Source organism: Ciona intestinalis, chromosome 9, assembly GCF_000224145.3.
Source record: "Ciona intestinalis chromosome 9, KH, whole genome shotgun sequence".
In the NCBI taxonomy this organism is placed as follows: domain Eukaryota; kingdom Metazoa; phylum Chordata; class Ascidiacea; order Phlebobranchia; family Cionidae; genus Ciona; species Ciona intestinalis.
In genome coordinates, this window is record NC_020174.2 from 1,201,831 (window position 1) to 1,219,708 (window position 17,878).

General features: G+C 37.9%; 3 protein-coding genes and 1 non-coding gene across 4 annotated transcripts; 3 read left to right on the forward strand and 1 right to left on the reverse strand.

Moving 5' to 3' along the window:
* Positions 1 to 1,488: 1,488 nt before the first annotated feature.
* Positions 1,489 to 2,772, reverse strand: LOC100178571. The gene is made up of 2 exons (XR_182111.4): positions 2,541 to 2,772; positions 1,489 to 1,702 (listed from the first exon to the last, which is right to left on the reverse strand). It is a non-coding gene; the product is annotated as an uncharacterized LOC100178571 (transcript).
* Positions 2,773 to 3,108: 336 nt separating this feature from the next.
* On the forward strand, positions 3,109 to 3,540 carry LOC101242807 (NADH-ubiquinone oxidoreductase assembly factor N7BML-like). The gene has a single exon (XM_004226440.1). The coding sequence runs from the start codon at positions 3,109 to 3,111 to the stop codon at positions 3,538 to 3,540; it is 432 nt and encodes a 143-aa protein (XP_004226488.1).
* A 226-nt stretch (positions 3,541 to 3,766) lies between these two features.
* Positions 3,767 to 4,732, forward strand: LOC100181666 (transmembrane protein 41A-A-like). Its single transcript, XM_002127989.5, has one exon. It carries the CDS (start codon positions 3,789 to 3,791, stop codon positions 4,527 to 4,529), a length of 741 nt encoding a protein of 246 aa, XP_002128025.1. The 5' UTR covers positions 3,767 to 3,788; the 3' UTR covers positions 4,530 to 4,732.
* A 20-nt stretch (positions 4,733 to 4,752) lies between these two features.
* Positions 4,753 to 13,363, forward strand: LOC100179351 (NADPH-dependent diflavin oxidoreductase 1). Its single transcript, XM_002128017.2, has 15 exons — positions 4,753 to 5,031; positions 6,718 to 6,798; positions 7,145 to 7,259; positions 7,661 to 7,772; positions 8,139 to 8,283; positions 8,761 to 8,888; positions 9,306 to 9,411; positions 9,692 to 9,777; positions 10,178 to 10,295; positions 10,585 to 10,726; positions 11,019 to 11,163; positions 11,513 to 11,652; positions 11,965 to 12,170; positions 12,674 to 12,875; positions 13,137 to 13,363. The coding sequence occupies exons 3-15, from the start codon at positions 7,150 to 7,152 to the stop codon at positions 13,279 to 13,281; spliced, it is 1,785 nt and encodes a 594-aa protein (XP_002128053.1). The 5' UTR covers positions 4,753 to 5,031; positions 6,718 to 6,798; positions 7,145 to 7,149; the 3' UTR covers positions 13,282 to 13,363.
* Positions 13,364 to 17,878: the final 4,515 nt, after the last annotated feature.

The following is a 17,878-nucleotide window of genomic DNA, read 5'->3' on the forward strand; positions in this document are numbered from 1 at the left end:
AAATTACATAATCTGCTAAAAGCAATTAAAAAATGGAAGGACGAGCTAAAATCATTTATTGCAAAAATAATCTGTCTCACGCAACATTGCAACAGTGACTAACGAGAGAAATAATCCCAACTGAATTTATCCTAATATTGTTAACCTCCTTAGTTCAAATGCAATCGATTTTACAAGAGAAAGCGCATTAGAATTTCTATAGCGACTAAAGCTCAACTTATCTTCGTAAACTGAAGTCTAACATGGCTCCTGTTTGAGCAACTTAACGATGGGTTGAAGTAAAAAGCATTGAATGCTGCTCTGCCACACCGGAACATTGATTTTATTACAGCTGCCGTGACCTAGCCGCAGCAATTCCTACTCCTTTACTGGCTGTTTTTTTACAATCTGTACTGTTCACGATCAACTTTAAAGTAAACTGAAGTATTTCCTCTCCCTGTACCGAAAATAATTGACATCGAGCCCAAAATAGCGATTGTTTGTGTTGCAAAACTCTGCTGGCGAAAGGAGAATTAACCTTATGTAAGGTCTGTATAGTAAAGTAAAGTTCAAGACAACTCTGACATTAAGCCGTTTGAGCGACAGGCGCTTACATTATCGGCAGGAAAATAAAGGGTTTAAGGTTATCAAGCAAAAAAATAGCAGTTCTTTTCCTGGCTATATTACCGGTGTTGTGTTTTCTGTTCTTTCCAACTGATTGCAGACTGCTCTAAATCCTATTCTGAAATACACGTATTTTTTCTTCGCCCGCATTAATATTTCCATTCATCTTAATTAACTTTTAAACGAGCTAAAACTTTAACTGTGCCATCTGATTGACCACCAACGAACACAAGTTCACGCCAGATCTCTCAAATTAAACTAACGCAGTGCCCGCACTGTGACTTATTGCACTGATTGCAACCCAATTATCGGAAAGCAGGTGGTCGATAGTTCCCATCGAAGTGCTGACTTTAAGCATAACGCGGTGAAGAACACTTGACCCTTTCGGGCGAAAAGAAGGGAAATTGGGCACCTGTCGTTTTTGACGACAACTCAAATGCCCGATTATGCTGCAAACAATAAAATGATGAAACGATGATTGAAGATTAACATTTGGTAAACGTACAGAGGTTAGTTGTTTAAAGGACATTAAGGTTTATTATTGTTGCAACACAAACCAGTACTCGCGACGATAAAAGCCTTTCACCGAATTTGCTCTGCAGTGCCCTTCAGTGGCCAATAATATGGTCACGTGTTCGCGAGAGTAAACACCATATGGCACAACACGTGACACTGTAAACGTGTTGTACCAATGCTGAACTTAAAAATTACGCTATGTTACTTTCCTATTTTAAACTTAGTTTCACCATACACTTTTGCGTATTCCCTGTTCTATATACAGTAATCAGCAATTATAGCTCCGTTCTAGTTTATGCAGAAAACTTCTCATTCAATGCGACAGTTACTAATGCATTAAAACTCCCTGTCATAAAAACACACTTCACATAAAACAAACAATATCTTGTATTCAAATATCATCAAGATAGTTCGAACTCGAGGAACAAAAGATGTATCATCAGAAGTTTCTCCAAAGTTAAAGCGACATCAGAAGACAAGAAGATCATTTGTTCATTTTATATTAAATGCCGGAGATTTACTTGGATCTCGCTCGCATCTTTCTTCGCTTACGCTTCAATCTGCGCATTCTCTTCTTCTTCCACTGTAAGAAACAAGAGTTTTTTAAATGAGTATATAAATAGAAAGGGTCACAAGTTATTATATAGTTAAATACAGGCTATGTCATAAGTGTGAGTTGAGGTAAGGTGCAATGTAAAAACTCGGAACCTATTACCACACATTCACAATTATGCAGAATATGGCAGTTTTATAACACACGTGCAAAACAGTTTTTTTGGACAACCACGCATACAATCATAAAAAATATTCGAGCCAGGTGCAATTTTTAAGTTACATTCGAATTTGTTTAGATGGGTTTAATGTCCCGCAAGAAGTTTAAAAACAAAAGGCTTGTAAATAATTGTATTCACTTCTGCCATACTTGTTAGACTAGCATGTGCAGGTCTTAAGATTGTTAGCTACAGATGCTTATTTACATATTTTGTAAGGGCTCTTTAATATTCAAGTGCATGAAACACTATTTTCTGGCCATTCTTAATATGGACAGCCCAATCATAAGATTTAAATTTTAACTTACTGTTACTTCCTACTTCATGGTTTTAATTTTTAAAATATCAAGCTATCAATGACAGTAACAAACTTATTTAAGCTATGCAATTAGTTGCAGAGGACAAATGTTTTGGATGCGCACAAATTACTCAATAAATTGTACATGTAATAACATATTGCAACATATAGGATAAATTTGAATAATTAATATAATATAAGTTTATATGGGTTTAGCTGTTTACCCGTTAAGTAATATTAATGATAATACCTGTTTGCATATTTAGAAAGTCAATGCGTTGCACCAAATTTTTCGAACTAAAAATCATTAACAACATAATCTACTTTAATAAAAGCATAATTTAATCTCTTACCTTTCCACGCATCGTTAACTATTAAAGTTTCCGAAGCGTATTGGGGCGATTATTGAGGATGAAATATCCTTGTACTTTCCACACGTCGCCAAATCCGAAAGAGCTGCACCTCGAGATTTCGCTGTAATGAAAATTACTTATTGACCTCATAAACAAACCTATTTATTGGGGACGAAATAACTCAATAATGTGCAACAGTGTTCTTCAACAATGCAAAGCTGTGATTAAAACAAAAAAATACCAGTTATACATTTTTGTTAGGTTTTATTGCATAAATAACGTTAACTAAGAATTATGCATGTTAACATTTGCGATGTTTATATAAATTTCTTTTTTAGACTGAAGTAACATTGTTTTTGATTGTTGGTAAGAATTAATATTATAGAATATATAGCAGATGAATTAAAAATCTAAGATTTAAACCATTTTATATATTTTTAACAGAAAAATCTTCTTTCGGAATTGGGAAACTCCCACGAAGTGAACCTTGCACTCAATGTTATCTAAATTTGCAATTTCACTGTTTTTAAAAACATTTCGTCAGCTTAATAGTGTTACGTTGTTTAAAATGGCGTTCCTAAGAAGAGGGGCAGCTTACCTGTCTCGACTGGCAAAAACAAAGCCCGATCGCATCTTCGTAGGGCAAGACTTACAGGGGACTTGTTATTACGAAATTCCTCAGCAAACTTATTGGTTCGGACTCTCTGAAGCTAGATATCAAAGATTAGCAGAACCACAGGGCGTCGATTTAAACGAAGTAAAAATGCTCAGAGTTACCCCCGAATGGGATTCTTGGCTGAGGGGGCGACGTGACGACCCACCTACATTGGAAGAACTTGAAATGAACGTTAATAAGTTTAACATGATGCAAGAAAAAATTTCAAAATTAGCAGATAAACAACAAAAAGAAAGCATTGCAAAAGAAACAGTTAAGGAAAAAATTGAAAAAGACAAAAAACAAGAGCAACAAGATGTTGAATCGTGGGGTTCAAAATCCTGAAACTAGAGTTGCATGTTTTTGTTTATACATACTTTGTGATATTTAAGTTATGACTTTTTTTACATTTAATGCAAATAAAGTGTTAATGAGTTGAGTTCCAGCTGATTTTTGTTTCAATACAAAACTAGCCACATAATGTCATTTTCTTCTGCTTTATCATTCATTGTATATGTAATGTCTTTCAGGAAGACTTAAACTCTAACACTCTTTATTTATTTTTAGATTTGGAATTTCATGTGATTAATAGAATGGCAGGGTTATTAAAACCAATTGTTTTCCTTGTGAGCATTTTTGCCGCTGCCACCTGTTGGTTGTATTTCTTATCTACTCAATTTGACAGCAAGGACTTTGTTGTACATTTCCCTCAAAATTTTGAAGATTTAAAGTCTCTTTCAAGCATGCTCAAGTCATACCAAGAAGATCACTTCAAGCTTGTAATTCTCTTGTTCGTATCAGCTTATATTTACAAGCAAACTTTCGCAATACCCGGATCTGTTTTCATGAACATATTAGGTGGGGCTCTCCTAGGAACCTGGACCTCCTTTCCCCTTGTGTGTTTCCTTTCTGCAGTTGGAGCTTCTTGTTGTTACCTCTTGTCAAAATACTTTGGTAGCCAATTGGTCAAACGGAAATTTCCGGAAAAAGTACGCAGCTTCCAATCTAAAGTAAAAGAGAATGAGGACAGATTGTTTTTCTTCTTACTTTCAGCTCGTCTTTTCCCAATGAGCCCTAACTGGTTTCTAAACATTACATCACCTATAATAGGAGTTCCTATACATTTGTTCTTTGTCTCAGTTTTTATTGGTTTAATGCCATATAACTTTATCTGTGTACAGACAGGATCAATCCTAGCGTCTGTAAAATCCATGGATGATGTTTTTTCCATGTCCACATTCATTGGCATGCTACTTGTTGCTGTTGTAGCATTACTGCCAGGTATTCTACTAAGATCGTATACAAAAGTCCCACCGTCAAAAACCAAAGTCTAGTCATTGATATTACACTCACTGTGTTACCATGATTGTCTGTATGTGCAATTATTATTTCTGTTTCAATACTTACACCACACATATTGTGTTTGTTTTTACTGGGTCCTGTAATTTTATTTGCATGGTAGTTCTTGTACTCCTCAATTTTCTACTTAAATTATTAGACCTTTTGTGACTTTTAGTGTTGTAATGTGAGAGGAAAATATTCTAATTTTTGTTTTAGATTTAAATGATAAAACACTGTTTTTCAAAGTTAAGAAGCCCAGTGTTTCCATACAAATTTTACACTCGACCTGTTAACATTCCACTGAGAAAAATTTCAAATTCTCGACAACACTGCTCCCATCAGTTAACTGCTGGGGACCAGGAAATTATCCGGTTGCACGCTGAAGCTGAAAAGTCAGGAAACATCTTCTATACTGACCCACAGACTGGATACTTGGTTCGTACAAAGGCGAACCATATTCAAAGGGGGAAGTGTTGTGGGTCTGCCTGCAGACATGTAAGTGCTATTTCTAATTCATATGTTTAAAAAGCAGGATTAATTTATTGTAATAACTCTAAGTAAGATACAAATAAGTGTATAGGATTTTACAGACTAATATTATGGGTTAGGCCAGTGGCGCACCCAGAAAGAAATAAAGGGGGGGATAATTTCGTGGACTTGTAATGTAGCGTCATTTAATGGACGGCGAGTTCGCGGCCGTGTAACCTAGCATCGTTTAACGAGAGACGAGTTCGCGGACGTGTAACTTAGCGTCGTTTAACGAGAGACGAGTTCGCTGCCTTGTAACTAGCGTCGTTTAACGAGAGACGAGTTCGCGGCCTTGTAATGTAGCGTACTTTAACTATGGACGAGTTCGCGGACTTGTAACGTAATGTCGTTTAACGAGTGACGAGTTCGCGCCTGTGTAACGTAGCGTCGTTTAACAAGTGACGAGTTCGCGCCCGTGTAACGTAGCGTCGTTTAAAGAGGGACGAGTTAGCGGCCGTCTAACGTAGCGTCGTTTAACGGGGGACGAGTTCGCGGACATGTAACTTAGTGTAGTTTAACGAGGGACGAGTTCGCGGCCGTGTAACGTAGCGTCGTTTAACGAGGGACGAGTTCGCGGCCATGTAACTTAGCGTCGTTTAACGAGGGACGAGTTCGCGGCCGTGTAATGTAGCGTCGTTTAACGATGGACGAGTTCGCGGACTTGTAACGTAATGTCGTTTAACGAGTGACGAGTTCGCGCCCGTGTAACGTAGTGTCGTTTAACGGTGGAGGAGTTCGCGCCCGTGTAACGTAGCGTCGTTTAACGAGGGACGAGTTAGCGGCCGTGTAACGTAGCGTCGTTTAACGGGGGACGAGTTAGCGGCCGTGTAACTTAGCGTCGTTTAACGAGGGACGAGTTCGCGGCCGTGTAACGTAGCGTCGTTTAACGGGGGACGAGTTCGCGGCCGTGTAACGTAGCGTCGTTTAACGAGGGACGAGTTCGCGCCCGTGTAACGTTGTGTCGTTTAACGAGGGAGGAGTTCGCGCCCGTGTAACGTAGCTTCGTTTAACGAGGGACGAGTTCGCGGCCGTGTAACGTAGCGTCGTTTAACGAGGGGACGAGTTAGCGGCCGTGTAACGTAGCGTCGTTTAACAAGGGATGAGTTCGCGGACGTGTAACGTAGCGTCGTTTAACGAGGGACGAGTTAGCGGCCGTGTAAGGTAGCGTCGTTTAACAAGGGATGAGTTCGCGGCCGTGTAACGTAGCGTCGTTTAACGGGGTACGAGTTCGCCGCCGTGTAACGTAGCATCGTTTAACGAGGGACAAGTTCGTGGCCGTGTAACGTAGCATCGTTTAACGTGGGACGAGTTCGCTGCCGTGTAACGTAGCGTCGTTTAACGGGGGACGAGTTCGCGGCCGTGTAACGTAGCATCGTTTAACGAGGGACCATGCCTGCCAAAACACACGTAACCTCCCGAACGCACACACACTCGCACATACACTCAGGCAGACGAGTGCACGAGCCGGTGCGTTCGCATCAACGAATTCTCGAATTTTACACTACGACGCTTGTTACGATTTATTGATATCAAAAAGGGGGGGACTAGTCCCCCTAATCCCCCCCCTGGGTGCGCCACTGGGTTAGGCTATGTGTTCTGTTTTGCTTTCTGTTAGTTTTTCTTGTGTGTTATTTAATATTATTTAATCAACAGTGTCCATACGATCAAGTAAGGGTGAAAGACGAATCCAATAAAAAGCAATTTAATGGACATTTCTACAAATAGTTGGTGAAAGTAAGTACATGCAGATATAGTATATAGAAGTATGTGGTGAATATTTATTAGGCGGACCCACACTTGTCTAAATAAATAAATATATGTTTTATTTGTCTCTGTGATTGCGATACTGGAGATTAAGAAAAGAAACAAGGTATTGCCATAAATGACAGTCCTAAAACCCCAATATGGTTAAAAACATGTTTGTTGATTGGTCAAATGAAGTGTGGAGGCTACATGTGGACAAATGAGTCCTTTATATTTGGATAGTTCTAAGTTAGACTTTATATGTTAAGAAAAGTATATTGACATTAGCTGTGTGTTTAGGGATCTATATTCTATAATGTTATTTTTTATTATGAAGTAACAATGAATGATCACGTGCGACACCGAGTGGTGGTTTTGTACGGCAGTCAAACTGGCACAGCAGAAGAAGTAACATCAAGACTTTTGATGCAAAGCAGAGGTTCTGTCTTCAAGTTAGTATCATTACAACCCAGTTTAACACATGCTTGGTTGGTGTTTCTTAGGCCAGAGATCGCAGCGCATGAAGTTTTCTTTTCATTGGCTTAAATCTGTGGCACGACTGGCACCTATTTTATTTTTCTCCCTTATTTTAAAGACCTAAACTGACAAAGCTTTGCCTTGGCCCCTTGGTCCAGATCTAGGTAAAATTCACCTATGATTAATCTAATGAATGCAATTTCCATTGACTCTGCTTGTTTGTAGAGACAAGAAAGAACAAGGATACAACTGTGTTAAAGTGTAAAACTAAATTACTAAAACATATGTTGTGGCCAATTTACAATCCTAAATAGTTACAATCATTTTCTGCATGTTTGTAACGCAGCAAACAAATAGTGAAATATTCAATTTCCAGATGTGTAGCTTCCGCTATGGATGATTACCCAATACAAGACTTGGTGAATGAAGATCTTGTTTTGTTTGTTTGTTCCACTACTGGACAAGGGGAACCCCCAGATAACATGAAGGTAACAATACTATGTTTGAAATTAAAATTCAATTATGTATTATATAAGGCATGTCTATTCAAATAAAAAATATCATTTTTTCCTTATTTCTTTAGTAGGTTACCTATGTTTTAGTATTGTAATATATTCACTACAAATCTACAATTATGGCTATTTTATATTAATATAATACGCAGATAGAGTAAACTTATGTATTCAGTATATTATTCTAAGCTTCTGTGTGGGTGAGGTCCTACAGAGTGGCCCGCCATGGAAACCTGCTATATAGGCCAAGATTGTCCCATTACAATTATCCATTACAGAAACCTAACATAATACTTGTTACTTACCCCGATAATATGCTTATAATATATTGTTTTGTTTCAGTTGTTTTGGAAGTTTATAATGAGAAAGAATCTCCCCAACACTTGCTTGTCTGGTATAAGGTTTGGTGTTCTTGGTTTAGGGGATTCTTCATATGCAAAATATAATTTTGTGGCGAAGAAATTATTTCGAAGAATTCAAAATCTTGGTAAGTCCCTGTTTAAAGTACAATGCTGTTATTATATTCAATATGCATTAATTTAGACAAGACAGTTAAAATAGATAATTGTTAATTTGTAGTTGCTCCAGACCAGTGGTTAATAATCAGTTGTGCAAAAGTGGTATTGCTATTGAAGTAACTTTAACATCTAACATTTAACATTTGATCTGTTAAATTTAATGAGAAACGGTGATTTTCTTTATCACATTTTTTCACATATACACTCTATTGAAAGAATTAATCAGCCATGTATGGCAAATTCAAACAGAGTTGCTTTAGAAAAACACTGTTAAAAAATACCGTACTGTGTTTAATAACATCTGGTTTTGCTTTATTACATAAACACGATATTATAGTGGTTGCTGACTTTTAAAAATCCAACAGCCGTGCACGAAAATTGTTAATACAGTTAAATTTGGGAAATACTTAAAAATTTAACAAAACATTAAAATTGTTTTTTAACAGGTGGGAAAAGCTTGCTTACTATTGGTTTAGCCGATGACCAGCATGAATGGGGGTGTGATGTGGCGATTGATGATTGGTCGAGAAATATGTGGCAGATTTTAAATTCAATTCACCCAACAAAGGATGGGGTAACATAAGTTGTTCTAACACATAGGGCTGGGTTTCAGCCAATATCACCAGAACATCATTTAGAAAATAATCAATATGTTAAGTTTAATATTTTAAATCACAAGATAGTTGAAACCAGGATTGTTAAATTTACTTTGTTATCCAATTTAACTTATCGGTCCCATAATTCCGAGTCCCATTTACACTTACAAGTTTAACCGAGTTCTACATCACACTTAAACTCATAAAAATCATTTATTTCTAATGTTTGATTGTCTTTGCTGCTGGTGCAATATAAAACTGTTAAATTCATCAAAGCAATTCATGTAAAAATTATTATTTGGGGTGAAAGTCTTAATTTTTTTAGGAAGTTGATTGAATTTTCCTGAATCAAGGTTTTAACCCAACACCACACTAAGAACACACTTGTTGTTTAGTTTTTGAACCCGATTGAAAGTTCCCTTCCTCCACCAAGGTTCCGTGTAACTATGGATGATACAAATATGGAAGGAGAAGATATTGTTAAAAGCATGGTGGAAATTGGTTGGTTTGGACCTTTATTTTTATCTGTGTTCTGTGTATATAAGTTAGATGTGCATTTTTAGGTTAGGAAAATTGTTTAATTTCACTTTCAAATTGGTGGCACCATATTTTTACTACAGTACACGTTCTATATAGTATTTAATGTTTGCATTTTAAATCTTCAGTATTTTAACATTGTGAAATTATATCTTAAAACACTGATGTTTCATTTTCACTTCTAGCAATTGTTTGCCAAGCAATAAGGATGCTAAATCATGTGTTATTTACTGTTATACCACAGGTCACAATGTAAGCCCATCTAAAAAGCAACCCTACTATGCTAGTGTTATCAGTAATAAAAGAGTGACAGCTGCAGATCATTTTCAGGTGAAATACCTTTGTGTTTTAATCACTACGCTAAGATACAACTTAAGTTATGTATGTTTATCACGGGGTTTCAACTTTTAACCATTTACTTTATGCTGTTAAACATGACTTGCATAAGTTAATATTTATATAACTAAGTGTGTCCCATAAAACTTCATATCCACAAAAAAAACACCCAAGAGCCAAAAATTTGCATGACCCACTGGGCTGTTATGTCTAAATTGGTAACAGTTTACATGAAAAAGCTGCCAGGGGTAAATAGATAGCATAAATTTAAGATTGTATGTTCTTTAATAAGAATATACTTTGAAATTATTTTCTATTCTTATTCAATTAAAGCCACATGGGGAATTATGGAACTTGAACATACACATCATAATATACATTGTTTATATAACAGGAAACCCGTTTGATATCATTAAACGTATCACCGGTTGTTGATCATATGAAATATGATCCTGGTGATGTCATCATGATACAACCAAGCAATCTTTCACAGGATGTCAATGCTTTATTAGGTAGGCTGGAACATGTAGTGACACTTAGTACAAAGTGCTGCTGTGTAATGCACCATCATAGGTACGCCTCTAAGGTTCCGCTTTCTGCATCATATAGTTTTACTAAACTAACCCAAATAGTATAAATTTGCAAAATTAATTTAGCCGCATTCAAAAGTAGTAATATTTGTCTTTACTCCTTTAATCCATAAATTGATCCATAAAATCACTCTCTTCAGTGCAGTCAGTACTTGATATAACTTTGTACTTGTTTTACTTTAACTTTATACTTGTTTTACTTTGGTTCCAGACATTCTTCCGTTTAAACCGGATTCACTTCTTACTTTCCATTCATTGGATGATGAAATAGACGCATCTACCAATATTCCTAATAAGGGAACAACTTTACGAGAAATCGTAACCAAATATTTAGACTTCATGTCTGTGCCGAGGTAAGTACTGTAGTTCTGCCTAAAGTTGTTGCCATCTTACATAGTGGTCATTTTATTTTTTATCTTGCTTAGTTATCACATTTTTAAATTGTTACAAATCTGGTGTGTTAAAATACAGTTACACTCATAACTGTCCAACATTGATGCACTTATATTTGGAACTTCATTGATTAATGTAGTGAAAGCTACTTTTGCCCAATGCCACATATAACTTTTGGCATATACCATGTATGTTCGGTTTGAATACCATTGGTCAGACATCTGAATAACTTACTTTATTTTCCACAAACAGACGAAGTTTTTTTCAACTTCTCTCCCATATATCATGCGATGAAATGGAGAAAGAAAAACTTACGGAACTTGGATCACCAGAGGGCACTGATGAGCGGTACTCGTATGCAAATCGACCTCGCCGCACTATCCTTGAAGTTTTACAAGTATGTTCAGATGTAACTTATTTATGCTCACATGACAGAGCAACAACGTTTTTTTACATTGTTACCTGCTTACGAGTTACCACATATGCCACTTTGTAGGTTATTTTGTTTTGAAATTTTATAAGTTTAAAATTTTGGAATTTATGGTTGACAATTTAAACAAAACGACCCATTGAGAGTCACGGAATTTGTCATAAATTGACTTGCTCAAAGAGACATATGCCTACAATGGTAGCAGTGTTAAGCCTTGAACCCGTATCTTCTCTGCTTAAAGCAGACACAATAACCACTGTATTGAAACGTATTGAACCTAGGTTACAAAATATAACATACTCTTTTTTCATTGTAGGATTTTCACCTGACAGCTGCCCTTATTCCACTGGAAAGGATTTTTGATATTTTCCCAATTATTCGTCCGCGTGCGTTTTCTATTGCGTCATCGCCTACACGTCATCAGGGAGAAATTCACGTTCTTGTCGCCGTTGTAAAGTACGTGATGTGATCATATGATTCATATTATGAACGTCCTATGATTATATGTGACATATTGGCTTGTTGGTTTGGATTAGTTGTAGCACTTGTAGGTGTGATATGGAACACACGTCTCTTTTTACTTTTAACCCATTTTAGACAAAACACAATCACCGACAAAGTTATATACGTGGTAAGCAGACACGAGGTGTATGAAACATAACATCCATGTTATAACGACTGTCGTTGCCCGCCACACGAGGATAAATAAATCAAATTCATTCATTCATAATTATTGACTCAGTCTGTTTTATTTTGCTTTGTCTACAGATACAAGACTAGACTCCAAGCTCCACGAAAGGGTTTATGTTCAAGCTGGCTTGCGTCGCTCAATACTGGTGATCTTGTCCCGATCTGGTTAAAACGGGGCGGGATACGTTTTCCTTCCAAACAACATTGTATACTCATTGGTCCAGGCACGGGCATCGCACCTTTCCGCAGTGCGGCGCACGAAAGGACGTCAAATGGAGACTCCGGTAGGTAGCGCGCGAGAGTTGTCTTATAGCTTGTTCGGTAAATTGAATGAGTGACTTTATTTTGGTCACGATACGAAGATCGGAAAACGTTACAAAAAGCTAAAAAGATGTTTCATTTTCGATTTTGCATCGGTGAGATGTGTCAATAATCTATTACTTTGATAAGGTATACAAAAACTTAAATCTATGTAGCTGGCTTTCTCTTGCGTGGCAGAAAACGATTTTAATGAATGAATGAATGTAACTTACTTTATCCTCGCGTGGCCGAAAAACGACAGTCGTTATCACACGGGTTTAGCACCTCGTGCCAGCTTACGAGTCTCCATGTATGTTAATGTAACTGTATTTTGTTTTATGTTGGGCTGGGTTAGAAGTACAGCAGCGTAGCACGTCATGGGACCTAAGATTTAGCACAGAGTTGTCCTGTACGTAACCATCTAGTATCTTAACGTTAAACTGCTCATTTACATTTAAATTCTAATTTTATGATTTGCCACCACCAGGATGCACCGTCTTCTTCGGTTGCCGGAACTTCTCATCCGACTTTTACTTCCGAGATGAATGGAAAGATCTCAATGTTGATCTTCATGTAGCTTGCTCCAGGGATCAGGAAGAGAAGATCTACGTCCAGGATCATATAAAAGAAGAAGGGGAAAAACTCTTCCGTCTTATTTGGGAGGATGATGCATCCGTGTTCGTGGCCGGGTGGGTTGGTATTGAATAATGTTGATACGACGTGGCATGGCTATAAAAGTTTATTTGTCTCCTAGGTAACTAGGAATGTTATGTTCGTGTTCTGTATACTCGAGGCTTCATACGCCGAGGCATGTTGTGGCACCAGACATTTATGGGCTAGAATTAATATAGAACGTTAACAGCCAATAAGATATGTTTAGCTGCAAAACAAATAAAAAAATTTTACCAGTTTTTGGAAAAATATTATTTAAATAATTTAACTTTTTTCAGGAACTCGAAAAACATGCCTGATGACGTCAAATCAACTTTTCTTCAAATTTTCCAAACCTATGGCAAGATGACGTCACAGGAAGCGGAAGATTATTACGTCACAATGCAAAGCAAAAAGAGATATCAACAGGAGACGTGGTCGTGACGCGAATCCACGAATTCGCTTGTTTTCTTTGTATTTTAGTCGCATTGCTCAAATAAAAGCGTTAGCGTGGAAAATAACATTATTGGGCGCTTTTAAAAATTGGAAAATTTCAAACCGGCGACGGGTTTTTCGTAAAAAGCTTTTGTCCGTCACCCCACTTCACAATAACACGAATATAGCGCTTGAAATATCTTTGAGATTATTTCATTGTGCGCTAACCGGCGTGGATAATACTCGCCTAATACTTCGGGATTTCTTGCGACCTTCGGCCAGGGGAACGCCTCCGATTTCCAGCGGGGAGTCGGCACCGGACCCGAAGTATTTCTTGTTGTGTATTCATGTATATAATGCGCCCAGCAAGCCGTCCAGTGCCCTCACTCGCGCGTGCTGCCTTTGCGCTAAGTAGGATTAAAACATCACATTGAGTATTTTAAGGTTCGGGTTTCAGACCCGGCGGAACCGCAGTCAGCACAAAAACGTTAAAAACTTCGCTTGAACAACATTGTATATTTTACACTGCATAAGTGTGGCGTTTTCGAGTGCTGGGCACGTAATTTAAATGGTGACACGTATAGCTGCAGCCAGTTTTTAAAGGTGTTCCTATTTTCGCAACTATACACTTAAACTTAAACACATATTTAAAACCTAATTGTCTTGGTAAACATTCGAGTACGTCATTGTGACGACTATGATATATGACGTCATAATGTCATCTAAACCAAGGTTTTCTCAAATTACTCGCTTGATTGGACACTAAAGATTATCGTTTCTCTGCAGTTTATGTAGGTCACAATGAGGAAAAATCCAGACACAAATGACGTCGAAACATAATGACGTCATAACAAATTGACGTCATAATTTTATGTGTACCTTAGTTCAATTTAAAAATATTGCGGTATCGTCGGTTGTGTTTTTGTTAGGTTTTTTTGACCAGTTCGATCGAGAACGTGCGTATTTTAGAAACGCGTTCCTTATATTGATCCGTTGCCCCCTCTTGCCACATTGCATTGGTTTTAATTAGGCAGGTCGTGAACGGAGCATGGGATGTTATTCCATGAAATACAAAACAGGTGCGTCGTTTTTTGCAACTGCTGGAATTCCGATAAACGATTTGCCGGTTCCCAAACATAAGACTTCTGGAAATGCGATAAGGAACCGATGTCGTGTCTGATGCCAAGCCAAAGTTGTGCGGAGTTGGGAGGAGGAAAACTGTGTTTGGAAAATATTTTGGATCAATGTCACTGTCGGGAATTTTTCCCATGCCGAATCTAAACAAGTAATGACGGAATGGGAGAGGGTGATTGGGCATTACGGGCTGTCCAGACGGTTTTCGAATATTACTCATAAGCAAAGGCAGCTGTGGGAAGCTGCTTTATCGTTTGCGAATAAATTAAAAGTTATTCACTGTCGCTTGTACTGATAAGTCAGTTGTTTTATTACCGCTTCGACTACCTTTATCGTAATCTAAAAATAACATTTCGATCAAGTTGACATGTTGTACCAACACTGCGTGAGCATAGTTTATTACAAATGGCAAAATAAACCATTGGCGGCGATAAAATTTGGGTCCTTTGAGTTATTACATCTGTTGGTAGAGTGAATATTACCTTATGCCTTTGAGAGTAGTGTTATGCAGCGACTTGGGAATACGAAGCACGCGTCGTGTAAATCCATCGATTGTGAAGAAACCATTGATATAGCAGATTTAAATCTCAGGGGTTGGACAGTGGTGTTAATTAGTTTGATTCAAATCTTTCTATAATCCATGACTTAGTGTCGAATACCCAAAAAGGGCATTTGTGTTAGTTTAGTGAAGCCCGCACCATTTGTAAGCAGGTGTTTTATCTCGTACGGAGCAAAAAAACTGGCGTCGATCGGTGTTCGGTTCCTAATGAACGTTTACAATTTATCAATGTGAATACCGCTTGTTTAAAAACAAAGTATTTTTTGCTTGCGTGGAAAAACAAACAGTAGCGAAAGTTATTCCAATTACAGTGACATGCGTGTGGTCTTGCTGGTACAATCCACATATTTCACTTCGTATCGGGTCGCGACATTTTGAATCGAATTCTTTTTTTTCCTTTTGAGTAGTCCATGCATACCATATAGTAGGGTGGGGGAAGATGGGACATTTTTTCTTTCTTTTTTATTGTAGCACTTGGTAGTAAACAAAGAATATTCAAAGAATTATAAAACCGATATCCTCACGACTCCCATAGACGGCTATTAATTGTTTAAAACATGGTAAGGATGTTCAGATATTATGTGTTAAAAGTGTCCCATCTTCCCCCACCCGAATATTTAACACGATAAATTTAATGTTACAACTCACTCGTGACACCTACAATACAAGTCCCTTCTTTCTTGGTTAAGTTTTAACCTCGTAAATAAAGTGCCAGAGTGTTTATACAACTCAAAATTATGATTTTTGAAAGTTTATCCAAAATAACTATTTTGGCGATAAGCCTTCCGTTTTAATCATTATGAAAAGTGTAATTATTAATTAACATATATATTATATATCGTTTTGAATGGTTTATATTTTAATAACATATTTGCAAGCAACTCGTTAAGTTGACCAAAGCGTGTTTTATTGCATTTTGTTTCTTTTGTTTTCAATACGACTTATAAGTTGTTTCATTTGAACAATTTGAATTCAGTCAATTCTCTTGTACACTTGTACAATTTCTAAGTGATACACAGTCGCTTATCTTAACTTAGCTCTCGAGAATTCCCGATATCAAGAAGCTCTTACGTTTCCCATCCGATGCCAACGAAGACAAGCAATAACAGAGCTCAAGTAGTCTTGTAATCTTCGAATCTTGAATGAGACCTCCCGCCCCCTACCGTCCTTATTCCCGGGTCAATTGTATTACAGTGTCGGTAGCGGCTGGTAAAACGTCGGCGTAAGTCACTCGCGCTTCGCGACCAGCTTCGAGTGCTACTCGAGCTAAAATCACAAAAACGGTAGCCTCTGTTGTTTTTAAATTCGCACGTTTTCGCCAAATATTTGGCGAGTTCAATCGAGCGTGAAAGAGCCCTCGTGTCCAACATGATCAGGACAATGCGATCTCATTGAGCCACGATTGTTCCGACTTCGATTTCACAATCGCTAAGACAATACGGGAGGCTCGCCGATGTATCGTTTGCGCCTTTTAACTACGAAGATTCCGCGCGAGTTGGAGTACTGCGGGTGAACTGGGCAACAAATGCAAAAACACTTTCTTACAGCTTCATAACCCAGTAGTATAGTTGAGCTTGGGTTAAGCGTTCCGCGATGGATTAAGACATAAACAATGATGGATAACGCTGAATGAAATCTTGCGTGGTAAAGCTGTCCAGGGACTCCCCAGGCATCCGCCTAACCGCAGACGGGACGCAGCAGTCTCAGAGCATTTCGCCTTTTGATTTTCAGTTTCGTTTGAAGGCGAGGTGTGTATCTGTGATTGATGGTTCACGGGGCAAGTTGTAAAGTGTTAATTCGTCGGATTAGTAACGCCCAATAGACGCCACGGTCAATATAATGGAGTGCGATTACAAAAAGTTGTTGACAGTCAGTTTACGCAGTATGGGGTCCGGGTCGAGCAGGGCACCCACCGCGGCAGAATGACGGTGTGAGGCATTTCGTTGGGCGTCGTAACTTAACCCATGCTCGTGACATATTCCCATTCAACCATGGAGCTCGTGCTCGATTAAATTTCGAGAGAATCGTAAAAATGCCTCAAAGATAAAGCCCCGAACACCTGAATATTCCATGCTCGCAGTATTTTTTTGCACAACGACGATTTAAATACCCCAAAGCTGATCCCAGCTTACTCCGCATTAATCCGGTGCAATCCGCATCGGGCCTCGGCTTTCTTCTTGCCCTGTGGTTGAACACGATCCTCGTATATGCAGCGCCGCCAGTTTGAGCTTTGTAGGAGCCAGGGGTGAGGTAGAATGGTATCGAGTTGCTGTGTTGAAATTTTTACAACGTTTTTTCATGCATGCCCCGTGCAGTTATTAATAATCCTTTCGGGGGAAAAGCCGGTTAGACAATCTTGTGCTGAGTAGTTTAGGTTTGGTTTTAAATCGGTATAAAATTCCCAATATAGGTTTAGGTGAACCGATTAGAATTAGTATTTCTTGAGATTAATTTACTGTTTGCAGGTAGAATTGAAATAAGCTTAGGTGAGATCGCTAGAATACCAATTGCCGCATAGCATTCAATGTTGGTGTTGAATTGTCGATTGTTTATTTGTATTGTATGGCGGAAATAAGTTGAAGAAGCGATCACATTAATAGCTGTTTTTGCGACCGATGATCTTACTCTATAAAAATCTAATATTTTTTACCACATGGCAGCTTGTGTATAACTGTGAAACCCCCGAATATGCTTAGTTAATTGATAGTCGTTTTTGGTTAGTTGTCACACAATAATGGCTTAGTCGTATGTATTGCTGATTATGGGAATTTTAAGATTAAAAGCGTAATGTGAGCGCTGATAGAACGTGTGTGGAAAAGGTTATGAAGTTATAAAAGTTAATATATAAATATCGAATCTGTAAATTTAAAATCAAACATTTTCTCTATAGTTGTGTGTTGTAGCATAAAGTAT

What these genes read in the sequence shown, in the direction of transcription:
- LOC101242807 (XM_004226440.1), top strand. Translation starts at nt 3,109, where the DNA reads ATGGCGTTCCTAAGAAGAGGGGCAGCTTACCTGTCTCGACTGGCAAAA.
- LOC100181666 (XM_002127989.5), top strand. Translation starts at nt 3,789, where the DNA reads ATGGCAGGGTTATTAAAACCAATTGTTTTCCTTGTGAGCATTTTTGCC.
- LOC100179351 (XM_002128017.2), top strand. Translation starts at nt 7,150, where the DNA reads ATGAATGATCACGTGCGACACCGAGTGGTGGTTTTGTACGGCAGTCAA. An exon ending in AGCAGAGGTTCTGTCTTCAA is followed by an intron (nt 7,260 to 7,660) that starts GTTAGTATCATT and finishes TTCAATTTCCAG; the next exon opens with ATGTGTAGCTTCCGCTATGG. An exon ending in TTCACCCAACAAAGGATGGG is followed by an intron (nt 8,889 to 9,305) that starts GTAACATAAGTT and finishes CTTGTTGTTTAG; the next exon opens with TTTTTGAACCCGATTGAAAG.